Below are 26,933 nucleotides of genomic sequence, written 5' to 3' on the forward strand. Positions count from 1 at the left end.
ACCATGGACACTGAGCTGTGTGTGACCATGGACACTGAGCTGTGTGAGACCATGGACACTCTGCTGTGTGTGACCATGGACACTGAGCTGTGTGTGACCATGGACACTCTGCTGTGTGTGACCATGGACACTGGACCATGGGGCTGTGTGTGGACACTGGCTGTGAGTGGACACTGGACCATGGGGGCTGTGTCTCCTCTGTCTCCTGTGTCTTCCCTGCCTCTGGTGTCTCCTCTGCCCACGGCCCCTGCCCTGGGAGTGCCCCAGGGTTGCACACTTGATCCCAGCCTTTCCCTTTGTCCTTCCCATCTGGCTGAGAAGCACTGCCAGGGCTGGCAGAGCAGGGTGGGCAGTGGGGCTCTGGGGACAGGACCCTGCAGGAGCTGCAGCTCAGGGTGGTGGATGCTGTTCAGGAGAGCAGCTGGAGCCTTTGTGCCTGGCAGGATCTGAGGGCAGAGGTGCTCAGAGCAGCAGGTGCCTCAGCCAAGCTGTGGCATTTCCTGGGAACTCCACGACCTCGTCCAAGCCACTTCCCACACCCTCCTGCCTCTCTTTCTGCTTTTGACCGAGTCTGCAGCTGTCAGGGAGCTGGACTGTCACTGACAGCACCACACTGGGACCTGCACAGACACTGCCTGGGGTTCAGTGTGCTGAATCCACCCTCGGGAAGGATGGACTCTCCTCCTGGCATGCTGCAGGATTCCTTTGCTCCATGACCAGCCAGCCCTCTGGACCCCATCCAGCAGGACTCCAACCAGGACGAGGCTTTTTCCTTTGTCCCATTCCAGCCCTGCTCTCCGTGGTTCCAGCTGTTCAGGAACAGGCTCACACATGGCACAGCAAAGAGGGAATTTAGGAAAGGGAAGTGGGTCCCAGAGTAGGGACATGCCCTCCATGGGACTCAGGAGCTCTCTCTTTAACAGACAAAGATGGAACACATATTTCTGAAGCAAAGATGAAAAATGTTTCTGTTTTTTTGGTTTCCTATCAAGCTGGAATTAATACCTGGAAAAATATCAACATTTTAAGATCATAAAACACTGGGACTGGCTTCTTTTGCCTGGTTTAAGGAGAGGCCCTGGAAAAGATATGATCCTTAATGTTATTTTGTATGGGTCAATAGTAATTCAGACTTTCCATAAACAATATCCTGGGTTACCCTGTTGTTATGAAAAGGAGGAGAGAGAATTAAAAGAAATATAGAAATAAAGAGAAGGAAAAGAGAGAGAGAGGAAAAGGAAATTTAATAATCAGCCTATGATTTGATATCTGATACTGACTCAAGCATTCACAAAAACTTGAGGAGATACTGGCCAAACAAGTAACAGGCAATCATTAAATATATTAAATAAATGTGAGAGTTACACTAGTGCCTGCAAAGACATGATTTGCCAGACTGCAGCTACTACAAGGGCAAAGCACATCCATGATGGGAGAAACCAACACTCAGTTTTCGGAGGCAAATCCGCCTCCCAAGGATCCCAGGGATGGTTTGAACTCAGTCCAGGCATGAAACTCCCCCAGATGTGTGAGGTGAGGAGTGGGGAGAGGAGGAGGAACAGAGTGGGGAGTCCCAGAGGGTCTGAGAGCAGCTCTGAGCCCACGGGGAGGGGAGGCAGGGACTGTCTGTCTGTCTGTCTGTCTGTCTGCAGAGCCAACCAGCACAGGCAGCTCATGTTCCTCTCCTGTGGTTCCAGGGAAAAAACTGCCCAGAGCCAACATGGAGTGAATCCTCTCTTGGGAAAGTGGTCCTTGCACAGGGCACTTTGCAAACCTCCCACCCCAAATGCATCCCTTGGTGCCTGGACAAAGGTGACACTGGGGAAAGAGCAGGGTGAGAATAACCCTGAGGATAATCCATATCTGCTTCCCCCAGCATTCTGTCACTGGGATCAGCACTGGTGGGGCAGCTCAGGGGTCTCCAGGTGGTTTTGCTGCTCCAAATCCCTGTCAAGGTAACCCCAGATTCCCAGGCAGCTTCTATGACATGGTAAGATTCTGTGAGCTGGAAATAAAGCTGAGCTGGCAGCCTGCTGCCTCTTAAATCACACAAGGAGGTCTGGAGACAGTTTTAGGAAACTGTTAACTCGCTCCTGGGTTTTGTTAGGCAGCCCCTTGGTGAGCTCAGCCTGTGTGGAGTGTGCCTGGCTCTGCCAGGAATCGCTGCCTCCCCCAGCAAGGGGCTCATTCCCCGGCCACCTTTGGGTCTCTGAGTCACCAACCAGCCATTCAAACTGTCTCATTTCATGATAAAATGTACAATAAACCATCACTGCAACTAAACCAGGCCCATCTGCATCTCATTACTAAAGCCAGAGCCTAGAGCTCAGCCTTGCTCATAAAACCTGGCTTCCCAAGGTATTCCTGCCACCTTGGTCACTCCATAAATAATAAATTGGAGACTTGAGCTATTTTCTCCCAAACTAAGAGGAAGACTTCCACTGATAAGGTCATCACCCCAGAGGGGTTCTAATAACCTGGTCTCTCATTGCAGAGGCAGCACTGAGAACAGTGGGTGTTCTGGTTTATCCCAAAAGACTCTGTGAAAAGCACTGCAGTGTGGGAACATCTGGAGCAGGATCCGGAGTTTTCTCTTGGGTCCCAGTACCAGAAAAGCAGAGTTTTCTGTTGGGTGTAGCCATGCTAGATTTGACTTTCTAACTCCCAGGAACAGAGAGGTACAAAATGGTGTTTTCTGCTGAAGCCAGTGAGGAGGTTTGGGGATTTACCCCAAATGGGAAAGATAAACTTACAAAGAGTAGTGACAAGTAACCTTATACATGGTCACTGAACTCCAGTGGTACCAGAGGCAGTTTCCCACGCTGCAGACAAGCATCCTGCCTGCATTCAGCAGGAAAAAAGCAGCAGAAAACCCACTTTCCTTGATGCCTTGCTATGGTTTGGTCTATCCAGATGCTAAAGCAATGGTTTATATTTGTGTTTATACGACTCTGTTCTGTTCAAGCAACCCGAAAGCTGCACTCGTTGAATACAGGAAGGCAAACACAGTAAAGAACTGGAAATAATGAAGAGCTTATTTAGAGCACCAGTTCAGTCACACTGGCTGGTGACTAAAGCTCCCTATGCACATACCTGTGCACATCCACTGTGCACCTGGGGCCCCTCAGTGGTTCTGCCAATTCAACCTCCCGTTGAAACCCTACTCCTGATTTACTCATCCCTTCCCATCTGTGCCCAGCTCTCCAGACCTGCCACAACCCTGAAAACACCCCCTACTCTGCCAGTTGGGGCTTGAGACCTCTGACCACACTGTGCAGGACTGCACCAGCTGGGGAGCCTTGTGGGAAGGAAACAATCAGAGCAAACTCCTCCAAAAAAAGTGAAACAAGATGATACAGCCAAATTGAAGCGTGGGAATGAGCTCAACAGTCTCCATGTCTGGCCCGTGCCAGAGCTGAGGAGTGTGGCTCCCGGAGATGAGGGGGCATGTGCACATCAGCCACAGCCCTGATTGCTTCTGCAGGAGCTGCTTTTGGCTCATCTGTGCTGTGGGATGGGTGTCATTTCCAGGAAGATCTGGTCGTTCTTCCCGTTGCCTTTCTGGAAAGGAGGAGCTGGTCTTGGAGAAAGGCTGGGTGACACATCAAAGACACACCTCACACCAGGCTCTGACCTTTCTTGTGGGGGTTGAATAACAAAACCTACTGAGTATGAGGAAAAGAGAGAAAAACTCAAGTGAAAAAGGAAACACATTCTTTTGGCAGCAATAACTGGAACGACTCATCAAGGGCAGTGGTAAACATCCCTCTGGAGAGGCAGAGAGAGCCTTGCAGCCTCCAGAAATCAGTGATCTGAGGAGGATCCTTCCGGCTGCAATTTATCTTTGGGCAAGGAAGACAGGGCATGACTCAGGCCAGGATCTTCCACGGTGTGAATGTGAGATGAACACAACTTGATGGCTGTTTTCACATTACCTGGCTCAGGACAATGACTCTGTGCAGGGCTAATGAAATGGGAATTACTGTCCACTGAAGCTTGTCCTACCAGTCCTTAGTGAGAAATAATTCCCATCCCTGCAATCCCTGTTTGCTGGATTTGCCTTGGATTCTGACATCAGTCCTAAAGGCACAACTTTGTGATTCTGTCTGGGATAAGTGTTGCCCTGGATCAAGGTATGACTGGGATGCTCCCTTTAGGAGCTGGGTTCTCCCTGTCTCAGGAAGAGGTTGTCAAGCTCAAGGCACAGCTTGGCTTTGCTCTCCCAGCCCAGAACAGCCTGATGAGCAGATCTCCAGGCTTTTGGCTTTGGAGCTTTTAGTTCCAGGAAAAAGAGCTAATGTTTAGGTTAACTTTTCCATGGCTGTTAATGGAAAACCACACCACAACAGCGTTTGTGGAAAGGCTACGGTTTTGTTCTCAGGCTCCACAGAACCCCGTGAGCTGGGATGTCAGGATGGGTTAAACAGCAGCTCCTGGGCAGTGCCTGTGTGGCCTTGAGTCTGCAGGGGGAAGAATCATCAGGCAAGCAGTAACAAGGCAAAGCACAGGGGTGTGGGGTGACCTGGGGGTCTGCACGGCTGGTTTTGTTCTCAGTCTGAAAAGGGACCACGTCTGGTGTCTAAAGCAGGGGATTTGAAACTCTATCTCCTGGTTTCTGTTTTTTGCTTCAGGAGGAGTTTTCTATTCACGACTCTGAAATCAGACAATTACTTTATTTCTGAATTTCCTCACCTCTAAAATAGGCTCCTAATTCAAAATAAGGGAGGACCCAGGGGAGTTTCCAGGGTGACAGATTTTGCTCGTGTGCTCTGTGATGTTCCTTGTTAATCAGTAATACCTGGCCATCCCCACATCACCCCTCACTGGGGCTACTCTCTAATAAAACACATTTCATGCCTTTCAGTGAACTCACTGGAGGTTTGTGTGGCAGAGTTTGCTCCTCAGTATCCAATTATGAACAAACAGTTACAGTTTTGGGGATGTTTTCGTTGGATTGTGTGCTCCAGGCCCAGGCCCAGGCTACCTGCTTGCTACATTCCTTCTGGCCTTCTTCACACAGCTCTAACAATCCAGTCATGAGTTAAAACAGAATTCCTGTGTGCCAGCAGGACTTAACAGGCTTCACAGCTGCTGCTGAGCCTGCAAAGGGCTGAGTTTGCTGCAGGTCCCTCATGGTGACCAATCCTTGGTGTGACACTGAAATCCGTGGGCTCTGAGCTCCCCATGGCCTGGGAGTCCCTGGTGGGATGTGGCCCTGATGTCCTAGGGGTAGGTGCCTTCTGCTGGTGGGGACACACAGGAGGGGGGGGCTCCTCACTGCCACTCCTCACTGCCCTGTGGGACAGCCTGGGCTCTGAACATCCCTGGCCTCAGGCATCCACAGCAGGGACCTGCAGGTTCCGAGGGACACCGGGACAGCAGAGCTGGCAGGGAGGGAGAGCTGGAGCCCTGGGAGCACAGCAGAGCTCCAGGGAGCAGCACAGGGACAGCTGGAGCTGTGCTGCCACACAGGGGGCTGCTGCCCTGCACTGCTGTGTCTCTTCATGGCTCTTCCAGAATGCCATGTACAAGTTTGGAATGTGTCTGTGTATGACCCAAAGGGGATCAGGAGGCTCTTCAGGTCGCAGGATTTACAGATGTGGAATACCAGGGATGGCTGACCAGGGAGATGCAGCTCCCACACCACCAACATGGTGCTTCAGCCAGTGACACACTGACACTGTCAGTAGGAGCTACTGTCCCATCCTGGACCCACCTGCCTTTGTCTGCACAGCTTTCATCCCAACAGTCTGACACTGCTCTTTTCACACTTGGTGCAGGATATTTGCCCAGGGTCCTGCAGCTACTTCTTATTTTCACACCCAGGATGGGGGGCTGACTGGAGAAAGCCAAGGATTGAACTAAACTCTAGTTTAAGTCATGCCTTGGATTACAGGTCAAGCATCTGCTCTGGTGCCTTGGTTTGTGGGTGGGTTTGTGTGCCTGGCAAGTCCCTGAGGGCCCCTGGTTGCTGATGTAAGACCCAGGGTTCCCCTCACAACTTCTCAGAGCAGATGGACCCAGATACAGTCCAAGTTTTTCAGCTGGGGCTGCTTATTATTTTCAGGAATTCATTGCAATCCCACAGGAAACAATGACCTGGCTTTCCCATAAGGATAAGGAGAGCAAGTCCAGCCCGCTGCTGGAAGCTGCAGGAGGGGAACACAACACCAATGCAGCATCAGCATTCACTCAGCAAGAAACAGGCACGGGAGGGATGGGTTTCCTGGACATCTGTCACAAGGTGATTCTCTCTGCAACTCTCTGAATTCTGAGAGAACCTAAACACCTACTGCAGTGTTTCCTGTGAGAATTCACATACCTGGACACTTTTCTGCATCTGGTCTCCTGGGTCGTGCAATTCCACCCCCACAGCACAGAATTACCTCCAGGAAGGGTTTTACTCCAACAGTTATTTCATTTACCCACAGCTGCAGAACTACTCACTCCACGCAGAGGAAAGTCTGAACGAGGGTGTTCCATTGGCTTGTTTTGCTCTTTAAAACAAACGAGGAACCCCTCTTCTTTCTCAGCTCATTACACCAAAGGCTGCCCTTTCCATGAGCCCCCCACAGGACCATCCCCTGAGCAGAGCCTGCCCAGCCCTCACTGCTCTGGAAACCTCAAGTCAACATTACACCGGCTCATTTTTGCCTCAGTTCAAATCATCCTTTGCTGTAAAGCTCAGCTTGTAAAACTCCTTGTGAGGGTTTCAATGCTGCACTAAAATCTGGACAAACCCTGTTTTATACAGATTCTCAGAGGAGCAAAGTGCCTGGGGCTGAGGAGGGTGGGAGGGGAAGAGGAACCAGCCTGGAAACACAAACACCCGCCTGTGTATCAAGAGGGGAGGTGGCACTGAGTTAGATGGACAAACCCCCACCACCATCTATGTGCTTGCACCAAGACTTCTTGTACCAAGACCTCTGGCAAACAAAAATATATCCTGCAAGTTTTGCCCAGTTAGACATCCCTGAAGGTCTCATCCCCTGTCCCCCTGGTCCAGAAGAGCACTGCTCTGACCCTGCAAGGCTTTGGCACTCCCACTCCCGCAGCCCAATCTGCAGAGGCAGTGCCTGCTCGGGGCTCTGGCTCACATAAACACACATAATTCAGTTTGGGCTGGAACTCTACACTGCTGATCCAGGGAGCCATGCAATGGGTTGGCTTGGAAGGAACTTTAAAGCCCATCCAGTGCCACTCCCGGCCATGGGCAGGGACACTTTCCACTAGACCAACAGGTTGCTCCAACCTGTCCTTGGACCCTTCCAGGGATGGGGCAGCCACAGCTTCTCTGGGAATTCCATCCCAGCCCCTCCCCACTCTCACAGGGAGGAATTTCTTCTTTGGAAGCCGCATGGAAACTGTGCTGAGGGAGAATGAACTAGCAAGAAAAGCTGTTCCTTGTGGTTAAAGAGGATTTGAACTACATTAACAGAATATTCCAGCTGGTCTTGTAGATCCCCTGTTTAGTGTTCACAAGAATTAGTACCAGCACATTGTCCCAGTGTTTCTCTCTGTAATTCCCTGGACTTACTCCTGCCCCTTTCCTTGGATGAGGCCGAGGTTCTGGTGTGATTTTACACCTGGACAGCCCCTGGTACGGTGGGTTTGGTTTAAGCTGATGCCTGGAGCACGTGATCACACCACTATGATGAACAAGTGAGGTCCCAGGGGATGTGGCAGCACTGTCCCAGGCTTTCCAGCCTAGATTTAATTCCAGCACTGTGTGGGAAGTGAGAGACGACGAGTTATTTCTCAGCTCAGTCTGTGCAAGTACCCAGGATTCTGCACCACACAGGGAAAGGCAGGGAAAGGACACTTGGTTTTCCAGGAGCTTGAATTTGCCAGAAATAAAGAATCATTCCCATTCCTCAGATGGTGCAGCAGCCAGTGCTGATCTCCTCTGTGAAATACCCAATTATGCAGCAGATTGAAGGTTATTAAAAGAAATAAGAAGGGACAGAGAAGAAGGAAATTTTACTGTCACGTGGTGATGATTCAGGCTGTTTTTTCTGTCCTCTGCATACTTCAGACACAATAATGGTCACCCACTGAGCTGGGGATGCTCAAAGGGCTGTCCCACCAATCTGCTGGAACAGGTCAGCTCCTGGCACTGGTGACAAAGGTGCCATGAGGACAGACCTGGCCAAGTGATTCAGGTCTAAAATGTACAGACCTGGACCTGCAGACCCTGAACCTCTGCCCCGTTACCATCACGTGAACCACAAGGTGCAAACCCTGCACACCCCTGGCTGCTGCTAATCCCTCACATGTACTGCTGAGACCCAGCCCTCACTTTCCCAAATGCCTGGGGAAAGAAAATCCATGGGATCAGCTGCATCCAGAGGACAGGAAAAGCCTCTGAGGAATGGAAGGTGATTCAGTGGCTGGGTCAAGGTCACCCTGTGTGTCTGTGGCAGAGACTGGAGCAACTCCAGGCCTTGATTCCCAGTTTAGCACCCAAAGCTCAGATCACACAAACCTCCAGCTCTTTTGGACATCTCAGATCTGGAATTACAATAGCAGGATGCAATTACCAGAGCTATCCATCTCCACAGTGCATTTCTGCAGTGAAGGTTCACACAATTTGGCTGTAAATGTGTCTTATTTCATACTCTGACTGTTCTGTTTACATGAAGACCAATTTGTATGTCAGCACATGCACACACACGTTCTTCCTTTCCCAGTAAAAGAATAACTGTGATTACTTTAATGGACACATTTTCATGTATTTTGTGGCCTCACCCTCTCATCACAACTCACCCCAATCTGTACCAGAGCCCTGTCACTGAGATTCATCACAGTATCAGTTTTACGTGATTACAACCATCCTAGTTCTGGAAAAAGCCCCTCTCTCTGCACCTTCATTAATTTAGGTAGGATACATCTTTACACATCATTACACATGGGCTTGTTATACTTTTTCTCCATATTTATGCCTTTCTGTATCTATATTTATCTATACAAACACAAAATGAAAATGCAATTAACGTAATAACAAATTAAAATATAATTTGCCCCCTGATTGAAGAGTTCCTGGCCAAGTCTGAGCTTGAAACACATTTTAATAATCCCATAAATTCCTGACAGAACAATGTTTAACAAGGAAATGCAACTGACACTTCAAAGAGACAAGAATTGTCTGGGTCCTGTGAGCAATTTGCACAAATAAGCATTTCTGTGCTCCACTGTAAAAATGATAAAGTTCTCTAAAAAATGTATATATTTTTACATCATACATTTGATGATGTTTCCAATATAAAAATAACCTCATTAATCCTGACAAGAATGCAAACCTAGTCTCTCGAAAATGTGAGAAGCCCACAGGAATCCCATGTGACTCTCCCTTCCTTGCCTTATTGGAACCATCTGTGTCTGTTGGTAACCACAGACCATCTGTCCCCAGGTCTGTCTCCAAAAACTCAGAATTTCACCACCTTTTTGTGCATCTCAGCCTTTCTGGGTGCACTTCAAAATGGGTCCTGAGCATCCCTCTCTTTTCCTTTTGCTCTGGGATAAGAGGTGCCTTGTTAAAAGCCTCTGCAGAGCAGACCAATGTTTGCTCCCCGTCTGCCCCTGCAGGGGCTGCAGTGTGACCATGGGCTCTCCAGCTGCTGGAGCTTCCCAGGAGCTGTGGCTCAGGCTGGTGCCATGCTCTGGACAGGGATGCCTTCCCTTCTGGCACCTCTTGGAGAGGTCTCAGCTCTGTCTCCAGCACCATCCAGCCCTGCCCCAGCCCTCCCTGCTCAGTGATCCCATTGCTGTGCCTGTAAAAGGAGGAAACGGCCCCACAGGGTCTCCACCTTCAGTCACAGGTTCAGGGCCTGAGCAGCCAAGGGACAAAGACAAGGGACTGTCTGAGGTCACAGGGAGGAGGAGGAGGACTGGAACCTCCAGTCCCCACATTATCCCCTGCAATGGATATAAACTGCAAATGTTCAGTGCCTGCCCCTGCAGCACTGTCTGGTTACAGACTGATGTGAATCTCAGGGCAGGGGACATCTTTCCTGACAAATCACAGATCCCTGGAAGCTGTGTGGGCTGCAGCAGATAAACAGCAACAATTACTCAGTGTGGGGTTTGAAGTGGAATCCGTGTTTCATTCTATGCAAAGAATCTTCTGAGCAGCTCAGCTCGTGTGCTGGCAGGGGATGCAGTCACCGATTATAGCGAGGGATTGCTTATATATGAAAATGATGTAACCCTGGGATTCAGTCCAGCCCCTTTCCAGGCTCCAAAGCAAACAGATGCCTTTCAGTTATTTTTCATCTGGCTTCACTTTTTTATCTTGATCAGTGGGTGAATTAAGGAGCCCATTCAACAACACTAAGTCTGAAATCTGCTTCCCTTTGTTCAGGAAAGAGAAGAGAAGGAAGGAGGTACAAACTGCTATCAAAACAGCTCCTCCTTGTAGTTTTTAGGAATATCATATGGTCAAAGGCTCCTGTCTGCAAATTTCCAGCTCCTCTTCACTAGCCATAAAGTTTGCCTGCAAGGGTTTGGATGTTCATCCAGACTGAGAATGCTCCATGCTGTGGGTGTTTGATCGGTGGCTCCATTTGAGGCTGCTGGTTCCTGGGGGATGCTTTGCTAATCCCTGGCTCTCTCATTCCCAGGGCATGTCCATGGCTGGCAGCTTGTGCAGAGCTGGCAGTGTGGGCTGTGGTTTCAGCTGAGTCTGAGGAGTTTGTTCAGTTTGTGTTGGGAATTCCCTGGAGCGGCCGCACGGTCGGACTGAAATGGGGCTGGTTTGGAACTGCCCTGGGAGACAAACCAGAGCCCAGCATTGCTGAGAGGAGCTGGGATGGCAGTGATGGGTGACCTGGGCTCTGCAGCACCCTGAGAGAGGAGAGCAGGCAGAAAAAGCTGGAAAACTGGAATTGCCCTGTCCTAGACCTCCAAGGGTTCTGTCCTCTGAGAGCAGCAGGGCTGGGTCTGCACTGGGCACCTGGGCTGGAGTTCAAACCATCTGTGCCTCCACTTTCAAACACACCACTGACTTGGACTGGTCAGAAGCAACTTCCATGGCCCCTTTGCTGCCAGGCTGGGGAGAGCATTCCTTTAGCTGTGCTTCCCAGCAGAACAGGATCAAACCCAAACCTGCCAATGGGCACCTCTGAGAGCCCACAGACACTGCTGAAGGTTTGGTAGCCTGGTGAGGACCAAGTCTGTCCTTGTTGTGCCCCTGATCCAACACAGCTGTATAGAATCACATGGACAGGACACAGGAATTTATATCTGGGCTCACCACTCCCCAAATGACTTTGACAGCTCTACCCCTGGCAAACCCTGCACCAGGAGCAGAGGGATGGGAGAGCATCCAGGAGTCTGTGTGTGCATGTGCAGGGCTGCCTGGGTGTGACTGTCCTCCACATGCTGTCCCTCAGCACCTCCTGCACCAGGAGCAACTGAACCTGTTGGATCCATCCTGTTGGCCCCAGTGCAGGTCAGGCTGGGGAGGTGACGTGCCAGCTCTATGAGCCTGTGTCAGAACACACCTCCCCAGTACCTGTCACCATCACACACCCACCACTGGCTGCATCCCTGGGACCTGGCCAGGCCTATAAATAAATGTTCCTGCCAAGGAACCCAGTGCCTAGGCTAGAACCATCACAAAAGGGGTCCTGACTTTGGAGAGCAAAGCTGTGGCTGTGAGTGCTGTTCCAAGCCAGAGAGATTCCAAGAACTATGTCCTGGGTTGGATGAAGGGAATGGTGGAGATGATACTAAACTTATATTATCAGACACCTACTGCAGAGGAAGGGTTGTGTTTATATGCAATCCAGAGACCCTCTCACTGGGATTCTGGTGAAAGTCTCCCAACTGACGGCAGGGATTGGATCCAAGCCCATCCAGCCCAGCCCTGACTTCCCGGGCAGGGAATTCTGGCCACACAGCTGTCTGCATGGAGAGAAATTTCCCATCATTGCAGTGCAACATTTGCTCCTTTTCTTTTGCAGCACTGCCCTACAGACACAGGTTTCATTTCAAAAAGGATTTGCTGCGGAATTGCTCCTTTCCTTGGTATTTTTTCCTTGCTAGGAAGGCAGGCTGCTCTCCCTGCCCCAGGACTCTGCTCTGAGGGCACTGGCAGCTGCAGTCAGCACTGGCAGATGTTTCCATGCTGCCATTCCCATCAATTCAGCACTGACCTTCCCCCTGGATTTCCAGTCACACCAGAGCACTGATGTGTTTTATGAGATAATATTTGATGTTTGCTGACCTGGGAGAAGCCATGAGCCTTGAAGCAGCCTGAATCCTGCAGCCTTTGTATCCTAAGATTGGACACGCATTTAAATTTCTCTTAGAAGAACAGTAGCACAGAGGAGAACAGAAGGGGTTTGGCAGGGATCCAGTAGGGCTGAGAGTGTCCTTATTCCATGAGGTGCAGATTTTGCAACTATTTTTGCAGCCTTTTGCTTTTCTTTTTGACTAATTTGGCTCCCAAAGCACAGTTGAGTTTCTGGCAGTTCAGTTTACAGCAATATTGCCTCATCCATTCCTGGTCCCTGGCGCTGAAGCCTCTAAATATTACAAAGCCAACCTTCCCGATGCCCAGTAAAATCACTTTCTACAGCTACAAAGAAGAAAGTGAGGCAGGACAGACTAAAACAGCATTCAAATGATGGGAATGTCTATAGAAAGATGGGAGATGAGTCAGAAATGGCACAGCTGAACCCAGTGCTTGAAAGCTGGATGCTTCTCCTTAGTCTGAATCTGAAATAGGGAAACAAAACCCCCACATTTTTGCTGAATAAGAAAGTGGAAAACCCGACCTAATTCTGCCATTTCAGCTGTGTAAACTAATGCAAGTCACTGCAGAGTCTCACAGTGAGGTCTCATCCTGGTTTTGCCGGTGCTGGGGGGGGTGACATCACCTGGAGTTATGTCACTGCTGCAGAGGGACAAACACAAAGTGCTCCCTTCAATCTGCAAGTGATCTGTAACACGTGGCTGTTCAAAGCAGCCAAACACTCAGGCTCATGGAAGGAAAACAAATGTTCTAAGAGCAGTCTACCCTTACAGGAGAGTCTGGAAGTGCTTCACATCTACACAGGGAACTGCCCAAACACAGGAGTGAGCTGGAGAGAAACAGGTATTTCAGCAGCTCCAAGCCTGGGTGCATTTTCAGCCAGTTCCTCTTTCACACTAAATCACATTGTACCAGGTCAGAGATCCCTTAGAGCACAACTCACTCATAAAGGGCTTAATTTACTCTGAGGGTGGATCATGTAACACCTGTATGGGCTGATCCTGCTGGTGCTTGTTGTGACAGGACACAGGGACATGTCCAAGGGACATGTCCAAGGGACATGTTACCGAAAAGAGACGGAACCTCCTGGCAGCTGCATCAAGAGGAATTGCTGGGAACTGTTCCAGTGGATTCTCCCCAGCAGAAATGAAAGTGACACCTGCCATACAAATAATTTTAGCTTGTTAACTCAAAAAAATTATTCACAGGACAGGCTTTCTTCAGACCCTCATTTCTGAGGGACAGTTGCCAGGCACCAGCAATCTGTATGTTACCAGCTTTTCTCCCAGAAATCAGGATCAGTGAAGGCATTTCAGCAAATCATCCACTGGAAGGAATAAAATATTAAATCTTCTAATTCACAATGGGTCACTGGGCCTGTATTCAACAAAACTCCTCACAGGGAGCCAAATGTTACAGACCTGTGATTCTCCACCAAAAAACTGTTTCCTGTGCAGTTGAATTTCCTGAAGTCTTCTCAATGTTGCAGTTACACTTTGAGACAAATCTATTCCTGAAGCTACTCCAAGCTCTGTTGTTGATTTGTGTCAGAGGTGTGGAACCGACTGCATAAGACATTCATATAACTGACATTTTCCACCATGAGATGAATTTAACGAAGGAAAATCACAGAACCATAGAATATCCTGAGTTGGAAGGGACCCACAAGGATCATTGATCCAACTCCTGGCTCTGCACAGACACCCCAGCAATCCCACCCTGTCACTGAGAGCATTGTCCAAACCCTCCTGGAGCTCTGGCAGCCTTGGTGCTGTGCCCACTGCCCTGGGGAGCCTGGGCAGTGCCCAAACAGCCTCTGGGGGAAGAACCTTGTCCTGAGATCCAACCCGACCCTGCCCTGACAGCTTCACGCTGTTTCCTTGAGTCCTATCAAAATATGTCAGAATATCCCTTCCTATTCATTAGAATTCCTTCTGTGGCTGACTGAGAGCAGCTCTGTGCCCCAGGGGCAGGACTGTGCTGGGCTCTTGGGTGGGTATTCCTGCCCCTGCCCTGGGACAGCTCATCCTGGCACCCAATCGGCCAAACCACACGAGCTGCAGCCACACACAATGCTGACAGACCTGACTGGTTGTTTCTGAGCTGGGCTCAGTGTCTGCCCTCAGAGGAATGTCCCTTCTCCCTGCTGTGAGGAGATGTTCTGAGCACAGTACCTTGTCTCCTGGCTGAGGGCGCATCACAGACACACGGTCGTATCCTTTCCGCAGCAAGACCCAGAGAGCGTCCAGCTTCCCCTGGAACCAAGAGAAACAGGGTGTTTGTTATGCTCTGTGCGAAGTGCAGGGCAGGGACAACACAGCTGGGACCCACACAGGGTTTACTCAGTCGTTTCCAGTGCCCATAGAAGATGCTGAAGAGCAATGTTTTCTCTCACAGACACTTGCTGCAAGTGCAGAGGAGCTTTCAGATGTCTGCCAGACAACAGTATCCATGTACCCAACCTTTCCAAAGTGACTCAGATACCACCTGGGCTGAGAGAGAGACTAACACCTACTCAGCTCCTGACACCATCACCAGCAAAATGCCAAAGCAATGCAGAGAGCGACCAGGGGAATTCATACGATGCCTTTCCAACTGTGCCTCCTCCCCTGGCTGAGAGTTTGTCTCTAGGTCTGGGTGACCATCATGACATGTTAAAAATTATTTTGATTTATGTCTCAAAACAACCTGCTGGGGAGAGCTGAGTGAGAGCCCGTCCCTCCCCAGTGCCAGGGCAGCTGAGCCCAGCCTGGAGCTGTGTGGTGGCCGCTCAGTCCCTCCTGCCAGCCAGCAAGGCAGTCACATCTCCAGCTCCCACCAGGCTCCCCCGGCCCACCCCGTGTGCCAGCTCAGATCTGCAGCTTTTCCAGTCAGCAACACCCATCTGTCAAAGCCCTCCAGCCTCAGGAGCTCAGAGGCTGCCCCAGCACCCCAGTTCTGAGGAGCTGCTCCCTCCCGGGTGGTCTCACACCCCGCAGCCCCTCCCCACACATGTGCACATGCACGGCCCAGACGGGCTGTGCTGAACCCCCAGCGTGTTGAAAGGTCTCGCTGACAGACAGTCTGGTTGATTTGTGTGGTCCCTGCCCCTCCTGAGCTGCCTCCTGCCCTGCAGGCCGAGCGTTCAGCCCTGACAGGAGCTCAGAGCCACAGCACACGCCAAGCCTGCGGTTACTCTGCAAACGAGCTCGGCGAGGCCACAGGAGAAATATCCCCCAAATCATCTGCTCTGAAACGCACGTCTGCTGCTGAGGGACTCCTGCTATATCCCCACTCCAACAGGCCAGGGTGTCACTGGCACAGTGGACTCAGCTCCTAGAAGACCTGCAGGAGGGTTTACAGGAGTGGAGCACCTTGGCTGGCTCCGTGGAAGGCTACAGACATGTTACAAGCTCAAGATTATTTGATCAAATTCTACTGCCATTAACTTTGCCATTTGGCCCTCTGTCTGTTAGGTGCACAACACCCAAAGATTTGTAAAAATTTCTGGAGAGGGTTAAGAACAAACAGCATTTATTAATGTTTCCACAAGTATTGTTCCAAATGCTCCATGTGCTGTGATATTAAACCATGAGCAAACCCCCCACCAGTAACATTCAGTGCACTTACTGTACCTGCAGAGCCACAGACAGGATATTCTGAGAATGGACGAAGTTGTCCTTTGGTACAAAACTATCTCCTGTGGATGAGCAGATCAAACCTGAAGACCAACCCCTGACTGGACCCAGAATCTCCTGTCTGATCACTCCTGTTTCCTTGAAACAAAGCCCACAACACTTTTGTGAGAGCAGAACTGCCTCGTGTAACTATTGCGGGACAGGATTAACAAATGGAAATGTGAGCTGGACATGCCAGAGGTGGTGGGGAAAGAGTCAGTGGCATCATTAAGAGCAAGGCAGCTTGTTTTCTGGAGAGCCTGGGTCTGGGCAGTGAACTGCAGGGCCTGGGAAAGCAAGAGCTGGGTGTTTGGAAAGTCCTCAGTGACTTTGGTTCCCTGGTATCCAAACACTCAGTGCACTCCATGTGTGCTCTCCCCTTCATGGGGAGAATCTTTCCCTTCCCTTTTCTAGGAACCATAATCCTCTCTGAGACCTCTATTCCTCAACCAGTGCATGGAGCCAATGGTTCAAAGCTTATTTGGGAGTTGGAGACATGGGTGGAGACAGACAGACACAGAATGCATAGAACTTGTTTCCATAGGATACTGGGAAAAGACTTCCCAAGGTGAGAGCCAGGAAAGTCTGTTATTCTCAAAGGAAGAAGCAAGAAAATTCTCTGTCATTTGGACAGCATTTGGACAGCAGAACCCCTCAGACCTGAGGGAAGCCATCCCTTCTATCCCAATGCATCTTTCCTCCTACAGCAGAGCTGGTGGAAGCTCTTGATCTCCTGTCCACTCTGACAACTTCAGAATTAAGTACCTTTCCTTCCACTTTTCCTTTAGGAAACCAGAGGCAAAATGACAACTTTCCATGGAATAAAAAAAGTCCTTTTTACTCTGCAGTCCTAATTTCCAAGAATGTACCAGGATTTCTTGGGAAAAGCCAAGAGCTCCATCTTTGGGAGTCTGATTGGAGCCTCAGGGTCTGCCTGAGACATCTGGGTGGAAGGGAGGGAGTGTGCATATGGAAAGGATGATGTTGGTTGAAGAAATGAAATGGCAATGCATCCATGTGGAAATATAAACCCTTCTGTGCTCTCCAGTGGATGGGTTGGGCCTGTGTCTGGGAAATCCTCTGCAGCTGAAGCACAAGGTCACTTGGAGAAAAAAGAAAGGTCTGGAGGCAAATAAAGCCTTGAGTCCTTTTAGATCTGAAGCCCAGAAAAAAGAACCAGTGAGAGCAGATGACAAATGAAGGAGGGCACAGTTCCAGGCTTTGCTTTAACATGAACCCATTTTCTTCTGAATTCGTGGCTAATTCAGCACCATTTCGGCCCTGGTACCTGATCCCACAGTGCTCTGAGACCTTGTGGTGTCAGTCAGAGGCAAGTTTTGTAACCTGTCTGCAAATCCAAGCTGCACTTGGGCCTCTTCCAGAAAGGCCATATCAGCTTTGTGAACAGGGACAGGAGGGACAAAGGCTGGAGAACGTTCCAGGGACACGTGGATCAGTCAGGGTTGGAGTGACCCCATGGAGGTTTCACTGGGGTTTCTTTTTGAGAGCAACACTTGTTGCTTCAAACTTAGGTTGTAGTGAGGTGGGGGTCAGTCTCTTGTTCCAGGTAACAAGTGACAGGATGGGAGGAAATGGCCTCAAGTTGTGCCAGGGGAAGTTTTAGATTGGACATTGGGAAAGATTTCCTCACAGAAGGAGTTGTTTAGCCTTGGCACAGGCTGCCCTGGGCAGTGGGGGAGTTACCATCCCTGGAAGTGTTCAAAAAACTTGAGGACATGAGTTAGAGGTGAACATGGTGGTGGTGCTGCATTGTGGTTGGACTTGAGGACCTTAGAGGTCTTTTCCAACCTCACCAATTCCCTGATTCTCTGATTCACTTCCATCCACGTTTTGTGCTGTCCCTCCCTGTCAGATGAACTGGGGATTTGGTGAGTTGCTTAAGAAGTTTTTAGATTTGTCATTCTCCTTGGATTATCTGCACTGACTTTTCAAACAGCTGAAATGACATTTTAAAAGCGGGATAATCCAGCTGGCACCATGCTAAGGAGTCACAGCAGCAAATCAGGATAGCAATAACAATAACCACAGTCCCTTAAGTATCAGTAGCCACATTTGGTAGCAAATAAATCTCTGGAGCATTTCAAAAGGGAATCTAATCCACTCTCAGCTGTCTACCTGTTTATAGACATGACTCTGGGAAGATTAAAAAAGAGAGGGAAGAAGAACTCCATCACATAAACTCTAAAGGGCTGAACACTCCAAGTACAGGCTGGTACTTGTGTAGCATGGAGAAGAGGAAGCCTGTGGCCAGCAAGATGACTGACCCTAAAATGTGAATTTCCTGGCTCTGTGTCAGACTCAAGAGACCTTGTTTTGCTGTCCTGAGGTTTAATTCATCGCCCTTCTCCTTTACCAAGGATTTTTTAAGCAGCTTGTTACATGCATATTTATCTCACTCCCAAAGAGGTTTTTCCACTAGCCTGGTGGAGGGGGTGGAAATTCAACATCTCCTAACCAGAGGAGCCAAGTGCACTTGGATCAGGGGGATGAAGGAACATTCAGGCTGAGTATCAGGAACCATTTCCTGTGGGTGAGGTCTGGGAGTCTGTGAATATTCCCCCCCAGAAGTGATGGAAGCCTCTGTGTTACTTTAAACCCAGACTGGACGAAGCAGAGAAGGATGGATCCACCCCAGCAGTGCTGCCCTGGGGAGGTCCAGCCCTGAGGAGCTCCCAGGTTCTCTCTCCTCACCTCCCCTGACATGGCTCTGTGAGAGCTTCCCTGAGTAATGCCAAATTCACCTCCAGGTACTCCCAGGACAAGAGCTTCTGCCAACAGCGCTGAGCAATTTGGCCAGTTTTGCCAATTCCCTGTACTACAGCAGGATCCTGCTCCATAGGAATTCCTGGTTCTTCCTGGTTTTGATGAGTGCTCATGATTGTACGTGGAGAAAGTGCTGGATGCAGTTATCCTGTCTCCATACACTGGCCTTTTGGGTGTGGCTCAATCAGGGGAGTGGTGCCAATTAATTATTAGGTAAATTCTTGTCCAGGCTAAATACTAATACTACATACTGTCCAGATGTGGAACACCCCAAAGTTTTGGGAGTGTTTGGATATCAGGCCTTGGATTGGAACTGCCCTTTTCCTGTATGCACTTGGAATGGTAGATAAGAGAGATATTTCTAAAGGAATTAAGAATATATATCACCCATGAGATACTCTTAATACTTGCAGGCCCCCTTATAACTGAATCCTTGTTGTTATGAAGCAAAAGCTGTTCCAGAGTCAGAACTGAACCTGAGCCCTACATACATTGAATCTTTCCTCCAAGACTCTCTTGAACTTTGGAGAACTTCCAGCTGGGACACAAATCTGCAACAAATCTGACTCCTCTTTTCAGAACTGATTTCCCACCACGCAGAATAAACCCTGAAAAATCACTGAAGGTCTCCTCTAATTCAACAGCTTGAACTGGGAAAGGGGAGAAACTCAGCAGCACCTCGTGTGGGAAAGGCCCCAGCTCTCAGTGGGTTATCTCAGGAAGTTGTGTCCACATGTTCCTGAGCAGAATTCAGGGCTCTTGGAGTTAAATCAGTGCTTGTCAGCTCAGTGGCAAAAACCAGCCCCACTGTGTCTGTCTGCTGAGTGAGGTCACTTCCAGGAGCACACGGGGCAATCTCCCAGATGGAGCTGGTGTGTTTTACAAATGCACTGATGCAAAAGGACAAAGCAGTGCACTGAGGAACAAAGGAGCAGCTCTGTGGGACTGGGTGTGCTCCACTTCCCCCCTGAGCCCACAGGATTGACTCCAACCTGTCCCAGTGTGGGATGAACAACCTTCATGGACACACGGTGAAGTCATTACAACACAACTGCAAGGCTCTGCTCTCAGATGACTCCCCTGTGCATCCTGGCCATTCCCACCACTGGATCTGAACCAGCTGCAAGATCAATGGCCAAGGAAAGCCAAAACATGTGACTTGCCCAGATTCCTGTGGGCACTGCCTGGAGCTGAACAGGAACAGGATCCAAAGCAGGGAACCCCAGGTGTACTGCAGGGTAGAACATCTCACTGCCTTAAGTTTTCTAATCAAGTTTAAGGTGAGCTCTATGCACTGCAATGTTCCTTATGTGTGTTACACATGCCCCCTTTGCAGGTAAATGGCCCATAGAGGGTTTCTAAGACCCTAAATGAGCATTTCAGCTCTTCAAACCCAAGTTCTTGTGGTGCAAGGTTTGCACTTGGATATGAATTGGGTGTTTTCAGTCTTTTCTGAGCCTGATAACTACAGTGCTGCTCCAAAAACCCCAGACTGAAGAGACGAGAAGGGCATCAGCATTTCCCAAGAGATAAACCTGAGATTATTTTCCCCTTTTCATTAGAGCAGTCACACAGTTGTTAAGCTGCTCTCCTTTCCTGAGGACAGATGAATTAGCCCTGGATGCAAGACATCAGCTCTTTGATGTTGCGGTGCCCCCACAGCACTCCTGGATGGTGCAGTTAATACCTGTTTGTGTGGTTTGTTCCCCCCAAGCAGCATTCCCACGTGCAGGGAAAAGCTCTGCTCCAGCTCAGCTCTCAGTTGCTCTGTTCTGTTCACTGCCAACCATTTGTGTCAGGGAGGACAAGCTGGGGAACAGCTGCCTGTCCTGGGGACAGATGGCAGGGAAGAAGAGTCCCCCCATTCCTGGGGTCCCTGCTGGGCAGGTTTGCACTGATGTGACCTGGCACTGGGGGGAATTGGACCTTCCCCCTCCGAGGCTCTAATTCATCCCAGTCCTTGTCCTGAGGCAAGTGTGCTGCCCTGTGAGCCCTGTCTGCTGGCACACACCCATCTGCTGGGCTGCAGCCCTTGGTCTGCTGAGGACAGCCCTCACTGGGGACATTCAGCAATTTGCTTCCTATTTTCCCCCCTCTTTCTAAGGAAAGGATTACAGAATCATGGAATTATTGGGGTTGGAAGAGACCTCTGGAGATCATCCAGTCCACCTTCCCTGCCCAGGCAGGGTCACCTGGAGCAGGTGACACAGGAACACATCCAGGTGGGTTTGGAATGTCTCCAGAGAGGAGACTCCAAACTCCTCCCTGGGCAGCTGTTCCAGGGCTCTGCCACCTCTGAGGAAAGCTCGGAGGAAAGTTCTTCCTCATGTTGGGATGGAATTTCTTGTTGTTTAGTTTACGGCCATTGCTCCTCGTCTTGTCACTGGGCACCACTGAAAAGTCTGACACCATCCTCTTGACACCCTTTTGAGATATTTATATGCACTAATGAGATCCCCTCTCAGTCTTCTCTTCTCTTCTCCAGACTAACTAGGCCCAGCTCCTGCAGTCTGTCCTCATTAGAGGACAGTTCCTTAATCATCTCTGAAGAAGATGCTATCGATTCCCTACATCTCAGGGAATGTGCAGTGTGGACCCCTGGGAGTGCAGTTGAGTCTGAAAGCACTTCCCAGAAGCTGCTACAACACCGGAGGAGACCAGGGTCCTGTTCTGGCCTAAGAAAGCAAAGCAATCCCAAAACCTGCTCATCCAGGTGGGAAATCCCCACTGCCCCACGTGGCTCCTTTCCACAGCACATCAGGTGACTCTCTCGGGCACAGCTCCTCCAGCAGCACCTGGAGGTCTCAGGTTTGTGATCCTGGCCCTGGGTGTGACCCCCTCAGCAGGGATCTCCTGGAAGCCCCCAGCAGCACAGCCCCGGGCTGGACGTACCTTGATGGGCGAGTACCACCTGCGTGGGGAGGAGGGTCTGCGCATGCTGCTGGCCAGGCTGCGGGGCTCGGGGAACTCGTACTCCTGCTCCGGCATCTTCACCCGCGCGTTCTTGGCCTTCTCCAGCTTGGCCCCTTCCTCCGTGGAGCCCTTTTCTCCCCAGCGCACCTGGAACGGGGGCCAGCACAGGTTAGAGCAGGACCTGCTGCACAGTCACCTCCCTGCTGGGATGGCCAGGTCCTGCTCTGCACTTCCCAGGGTCCAGAGCCAGGGGAACAGCAATGCACAGACTCTGCAGCTTGTTTCTGGACTACACCCCAAACTGTGAACTCCTCCTTCATTGTGATTGATCAGGAATGTGAGAGTGGGGAAGGTTTTCAGAGAAACTAAACCCATCGCCCTGTACTGTGTATGGCAACACTGCCCCAGTGTCCCAGGGATGGAGGAGGATCTTTCTTTAGTGCAGGAAAAAGATGATCCCATACTTCAGGAATCTATGGTTGGCTCTCAGATATTCCTATACAAAAACCAACTTGGGCTCAGAGGTACCAAAAAAGCTTAAAGAAGTTTGTGCTTATCCCCTGAGTTTCTTCCTGGGTAAATTGCAGGGGGAATCACAGCTCAGTTCTGGTTCATGCCCTGGGATTTAATTACCTCCATTCGTTTGATGCCTCCAACTCCTCGTCCACCATAGTAAGAGGCATCTACTGTTGGCCATTTCTTCTTTGGAAGGCCATCATCATCTTCTTCCTACAAAACAGAGGGAAGGGATGGCATTGTGAGGAAGAATGACCATGGATGGAAAGGAATAAACAGTCCCAGGCTGTGTTGAGCCTGCTGGAGCCAGGGCAGGCAAGGTTCTAGTCTCGCCCTCTTAATTTTCCAGAGGATGTACACTCATGAAAAGAAAATGTTTCATGATATAAACACCACCACCACTTGAAAGGTACAGGCCAGCTCCAGCAAGAACGAGATTTTTGTCTTTTTGTGTTGTTTTTTCAGGAGACTGTCTTTCATCATGTTTAAATTCATGGAAGTAAATTGTTTCCAAGTTGCAAAATCATTGAAAAAGCCACCAAATTAACAGTCAGCAGAGCTCAGGAGCTGGGGTGTTGTGGCTGCAGGGCTGGGTGATGTGCAGGGACTCACCTCTGCCATCATTTCTGCCTGTGAGAGGGGAGGCCCACCTGCTGCTGCTCGGGGCTCCCTGTGCTGCAGGAACCCTCCAGGGCCCAGAGAAATCATCATTTTGGAGTTGAGAGCTGACAGAGTTGGGGGAAAGACCAAGACAGCAAGGCCATTTGCTCCTGAGTGATGGCAGACTAGGGGTACCTTTGGGAACAACCCCAGCAGGAATGCCCAGCATGGAGATGAGGTTTATTGGGATGAGGTGGCCAAGAGTAATGGGATGGAAAAGTCACAAGAATGGAATTAGCTCCTATAGTGAACTTGTGCCTCAGCTGGGGAGGCTGCCCATAGAAGTCCATGTGGCCTCAGGGAGTCCTGTGGCTTATGCCAAAAGAAAGTCAGGCCCTGTGTGACAACATGAGGTTGAAATTCTGTGTTCTGCCCTTACACACTGCAGGCACCTCCCCCACCTGCTCAGCACCCCGGTCTTGTGATGACATTCGGATATGGGCAAATTAACAGCTCCAGAAAACCTCCTTAAGTTTATTTAAAAAGAGTCTGCTAAAGCTTTAGTGAGTGTACTTAATACTCTGTATTCTCTGTTGCACTATATATAGGGCAGAGTGTAAGTGGAGCTCTGATAGTGCCTTTCCCTTTAATTTCTACAGCTCAGGCTGTGAACTGGCAAAGCTGTGAACTGGAAAAGCAGAGTTCATCAAAAACGTGAAGTATTTCCTGTGAAAAATGTGGAGAGAAAAGAAAAATGGTCCCTCTCTCTTTTTTCTTCTCCTTTTTTAAATTTTTCACAGGGATTTGGCAAAACTCCAAAACTTAGGAGCTTTCCAAGACGGGAAAAGCCAAAAATACTTTGAAATTGAAACTCCCCAGCAGGAAAACTGAAAAACTGGGGGGAAAAAAATCCAAGACAAACTGCGCTTTTGATGGTAAGCAGAAGCATTTCTGTTTATCAAAGTACACATAAATTGGGCTGCAAAATTTGTCCTGATCTAAAGGAAGAGTGAAGGTCTTCACTCTGTGTAGCTGATCTCTTTCTCTCACTCTGGGCAGAGCTGCTGAGGCTCTTTGCTGCAACCCAAGAACTTAATATCTCTACATGAAGTTTTCCAGGAGGACTTTTAAAAAAAAAAAATAATTGAAGCAAAGCCATCTAAATATTTTCCTTCAGCAATTCTCTTTCTCTCTCTTCAGTTTAGCACAGACTGGACTTCTCACAACAGGAAATACCAGAGTTTAGGAAATCTTCCCCACAAGCCCTTAAAAGCCTTGCAAGTCCCTTCAGTGTGAGAGAGGAGCCAGAACAGAGTGAGGCACAGAGAGACATCAGCGGCCACTCGAAAAACAAAGGAGTCACAAGTTTTCTGCAGAATGAGTCTGTTTACGTGTTTGCAAGGGCATGGGAGGTTTTGCAATACAAGCAAAAAAAAACCCCAAACAACGCACCCCAGCAGTGCAGCACTTGGTCAGTGTGTGAGGAGCTGAAGGAAAGCAACTGGAAACGGGGGTCAGGGGAGGGAAGAGCAGAGAAATGGGGAGCAGGAGGGAGACGATCCCCCTGCCCAGCACCCCAGCCCAGTGCCCTGTTCCCAAGGGCTGACCAGGGCTGAATTCTCCCTTCCCGGCTCTGGTTCACCTGCGTTTTTCTACCTGTGGTTACACAGGGTTTGCACCTGAGGCAGAACTGCAGCAGCAGCTCCAGCTCTGACCCAGCTGCAGCACAAAAAACAGCCCTGGAAAATCCAAGTGCATTTAAGGATGCTGGAAACTGACTGTACAGAACTCGGCAACTTTCCACCCCCAAAATCTGCTTTAGATGGAGCTAGAGTTTCTCTTACAAAATCAGAAGGAACAGGACAGAGCTGCATTTCACAGTCAGAGATCCAGATTCATCACTGCTGGACTGCAGAAAACAAAGATCTCTGTTTATCTCAGAGGCCAGGCCAGGCTCTGGATACTCTGACCCTGACCTGAGGGAACCTCATCTGTGGGTAACACAAGGATAATTCAGGCTCCACAAGGGACATCTGAACCATTCAGGGTAAGAATTCAAACTAAATTTGGCTAGGTATAAAAAAAACCCCGCTTGGACAACTTACCCCTCTCCCCACCCTTATAATTATTTTCCCAGTTGTCTCTGCACTGCCTGAATTTTGTCAGAATTCAGCACTTATAGAGAGCTCTGCCTGCACCAAGGGCTGAGACACGACAGGACAATCATTCCTCTGAATAAGAGATGCTATCATTGAATTTTACAGCTGAGAGAACAAGGAGGTGAATCCATTGTCCTCAAGGCTCCTTTCTGCCTCCTTCTCCCAGTGCTGGACTCATTTCCAAATCCCATGGCCACCTCTCAACTGCAGAGGCTTTGTTACACTTTGAGGACACCTCGCTCTGTTCTCAGGGAACTTTTCCTCCTGCTCTGGAAGGTTTTACTTGGTACATTATCCCCTGCCAGGCATCTGAATTGCAGCTGCATAAACTCATCACTTTGGGTTCTCTTGTCTCTTTGCCTGTCATTGGCCCAAACCTCTGTCAGAGAGTGCTCACGGGTCCCAGATCATCTCAGAGGAAACATTCTCCTGGTGCTCTGCCAAGGAGCAGCTGAAGAAAGACCCCATGAGGCACCAAAACACTCACAAACACAATCCCAGAATGGTTTGGGTTGGGAGGGACCTTAAAGCCCATCCAGTCCCACCCCCTGCCATGGGCAGGGACACCTTCCACTAGCCCAGGTTGCTCCAAGCCCCGTCCAACCTGGTCTTGGACACTTCCAGGGATGGAACAGCCACAGCTTCTCTGTGCAACCTGTGCCAGGGCCTCACCACCCTCATGGGGAAAAATTTCCTCCCAGTATCCCATGTAACCCTGCCTCTGGCAGTGAGAAGCCATTCCCCCTTGTCCTGGCACTCCAACCCTTGTCCAAAGTCCCTCCCCAGCTCTTGGAGCCCTTTTAGGCCCTGGAAGAGCCTCTGAGGTCTCCCCAGAGCTTTCTTTTCTCCAGCCTGAACAACCCCAACTTCAACTTGATATCAGCTCATCCTCGGGACACAAATGTTGAGCAAAGCACCTTTGCTGGCCTTGCTGAGCACAGAAACTGCCCGTTTGTCTGTGCACAGATCCTCAGAGGTCCTGCCTGAAGTGATGTTCTCCACATGCACAGTGTGTGCACAGACCAGAGGAAGCCCTGTTTTGAGGAAGGAAGGATGTTGAGCTGTTCCCACTCCAGAGCTCAGACCCTGAGCTAGAGGAGGATGAAATAAGGTCTGATAAGGTGAAGGGAATTACCACCAGTGCTCCCATTGCACTGTGATGTGACTTATCCCAACTTCCACAGCCTGGGCACTGTGCTGGGCCTGCCTGGATATTTAACCTGAAATTTGGCCATAAAACTCCACACCATCATGGTGCAATACCTGCATCTCAGCTGCTGCCAATAGCACCCCCATTTTTTTCTTTTAAATGCCTGTCTCTTGAAAGGTTCTTTTTCTCCTCCACCCATATTTCCATAACTCACTGTAAAAGGGGAGTACAGGGAAGGAAAAGCACTGGCACACCACTGGGGCCTGGCTTTGTTTCAGGAACAGCAGAATAAATTTCCTGCCTTGATGCCTACAAAAAAAAATTCCTAACAGATCCTTTCTCTGGAGCTTGCTTTGCTACCCCCCCAGCAAGGCTTTCCAGGAAAAGAGAGGAAAACAGTTTAGAAAAGAATAATGAACAGCAATAATTGAGCAATCTGGTCTAGTGGAAGGTGCTCCTGCCCATGGGCAGAGGGTGGAGTGAGACGGTCTTTAAGGTCCCTTCCAACCAAACCATTCCATGATTCCATGATAATAAGTGAGGGTTCAAGCAGCTCCCCAGGTAGATGAATCTCTTTTAGTCATTCTCTGGCCTCACGAATGTTGTGGGAGAAATTAGTTCACAGCAATCAAAGTGGATTGAGCTGAACAGGGGATCTCATCCCTTGGCTGAACAACAGTGAGTTAAATCCCTCCTTCCCAAGCTGCCTCCCAGCACAGTGACAACGGCCCTGTCTCTCCAGGACTTTCTTGTGTGTGTTTGCTCTGCTGTATGTGGGTAAGAGGACAACAGACATAAGAATTATCCAATTACAGGCTGGTTGGTGGCTTGGCTCTAGTGCCACACTCCGGGGCACTGTGGAGCTTTGGTGACAGAGCACACGGAAAAAACGAGTCTGA

The 26,933-nt window shown here is 49.7% G+C and overlaps 1 protein-coding gene across 1 annotated transcript in view; it reads right to left on the reverse strand.

The window, feature by feature from the left end:
• The window catches only part of ANTXR1 (ANTXR cell adhesion molecule 1), a 104,065-nt gene that overhangs the window by 8,557 nt on the left and 68,575 nt on the right, over positions 1-26,933 (reverse strand). The window contains exons 15-17 of the mRNA XM_027669024.1: positions 22,243-22,338; positions 21,589-21,756; positions 14,431-14,511 (exon numbers count right to left, since the gene is read on the reverse strand). Of these exons, the coding sequence (XP_027524825.1) occupies positions 14,431-14,511; positions 21,589-21,756; positions 22,243-22,338 (345 nt within the window). The remainder of the gene's footprint in view (positions 1-14,430; positions 14,512-21,588; positions 21,757-22,242; positions 22,339-26,933) is intronic.

The sequence above is a fragment of the Corapipo altera genome, unplaced genomic scaffold (assembly GCF_003945725.1).
Source record: "Corapipo altera isolate COAL_440 unplaced genomic scaffold, ASM394572v1 61016, whole genome shotgun sequence".
In the NCBI taxonomy this organism is placed as follows: Eukaryota; Metazoa; Chordata; class Aves; order Passeriformes; family Pipridae; genus Corapipo; species Corapipo altera.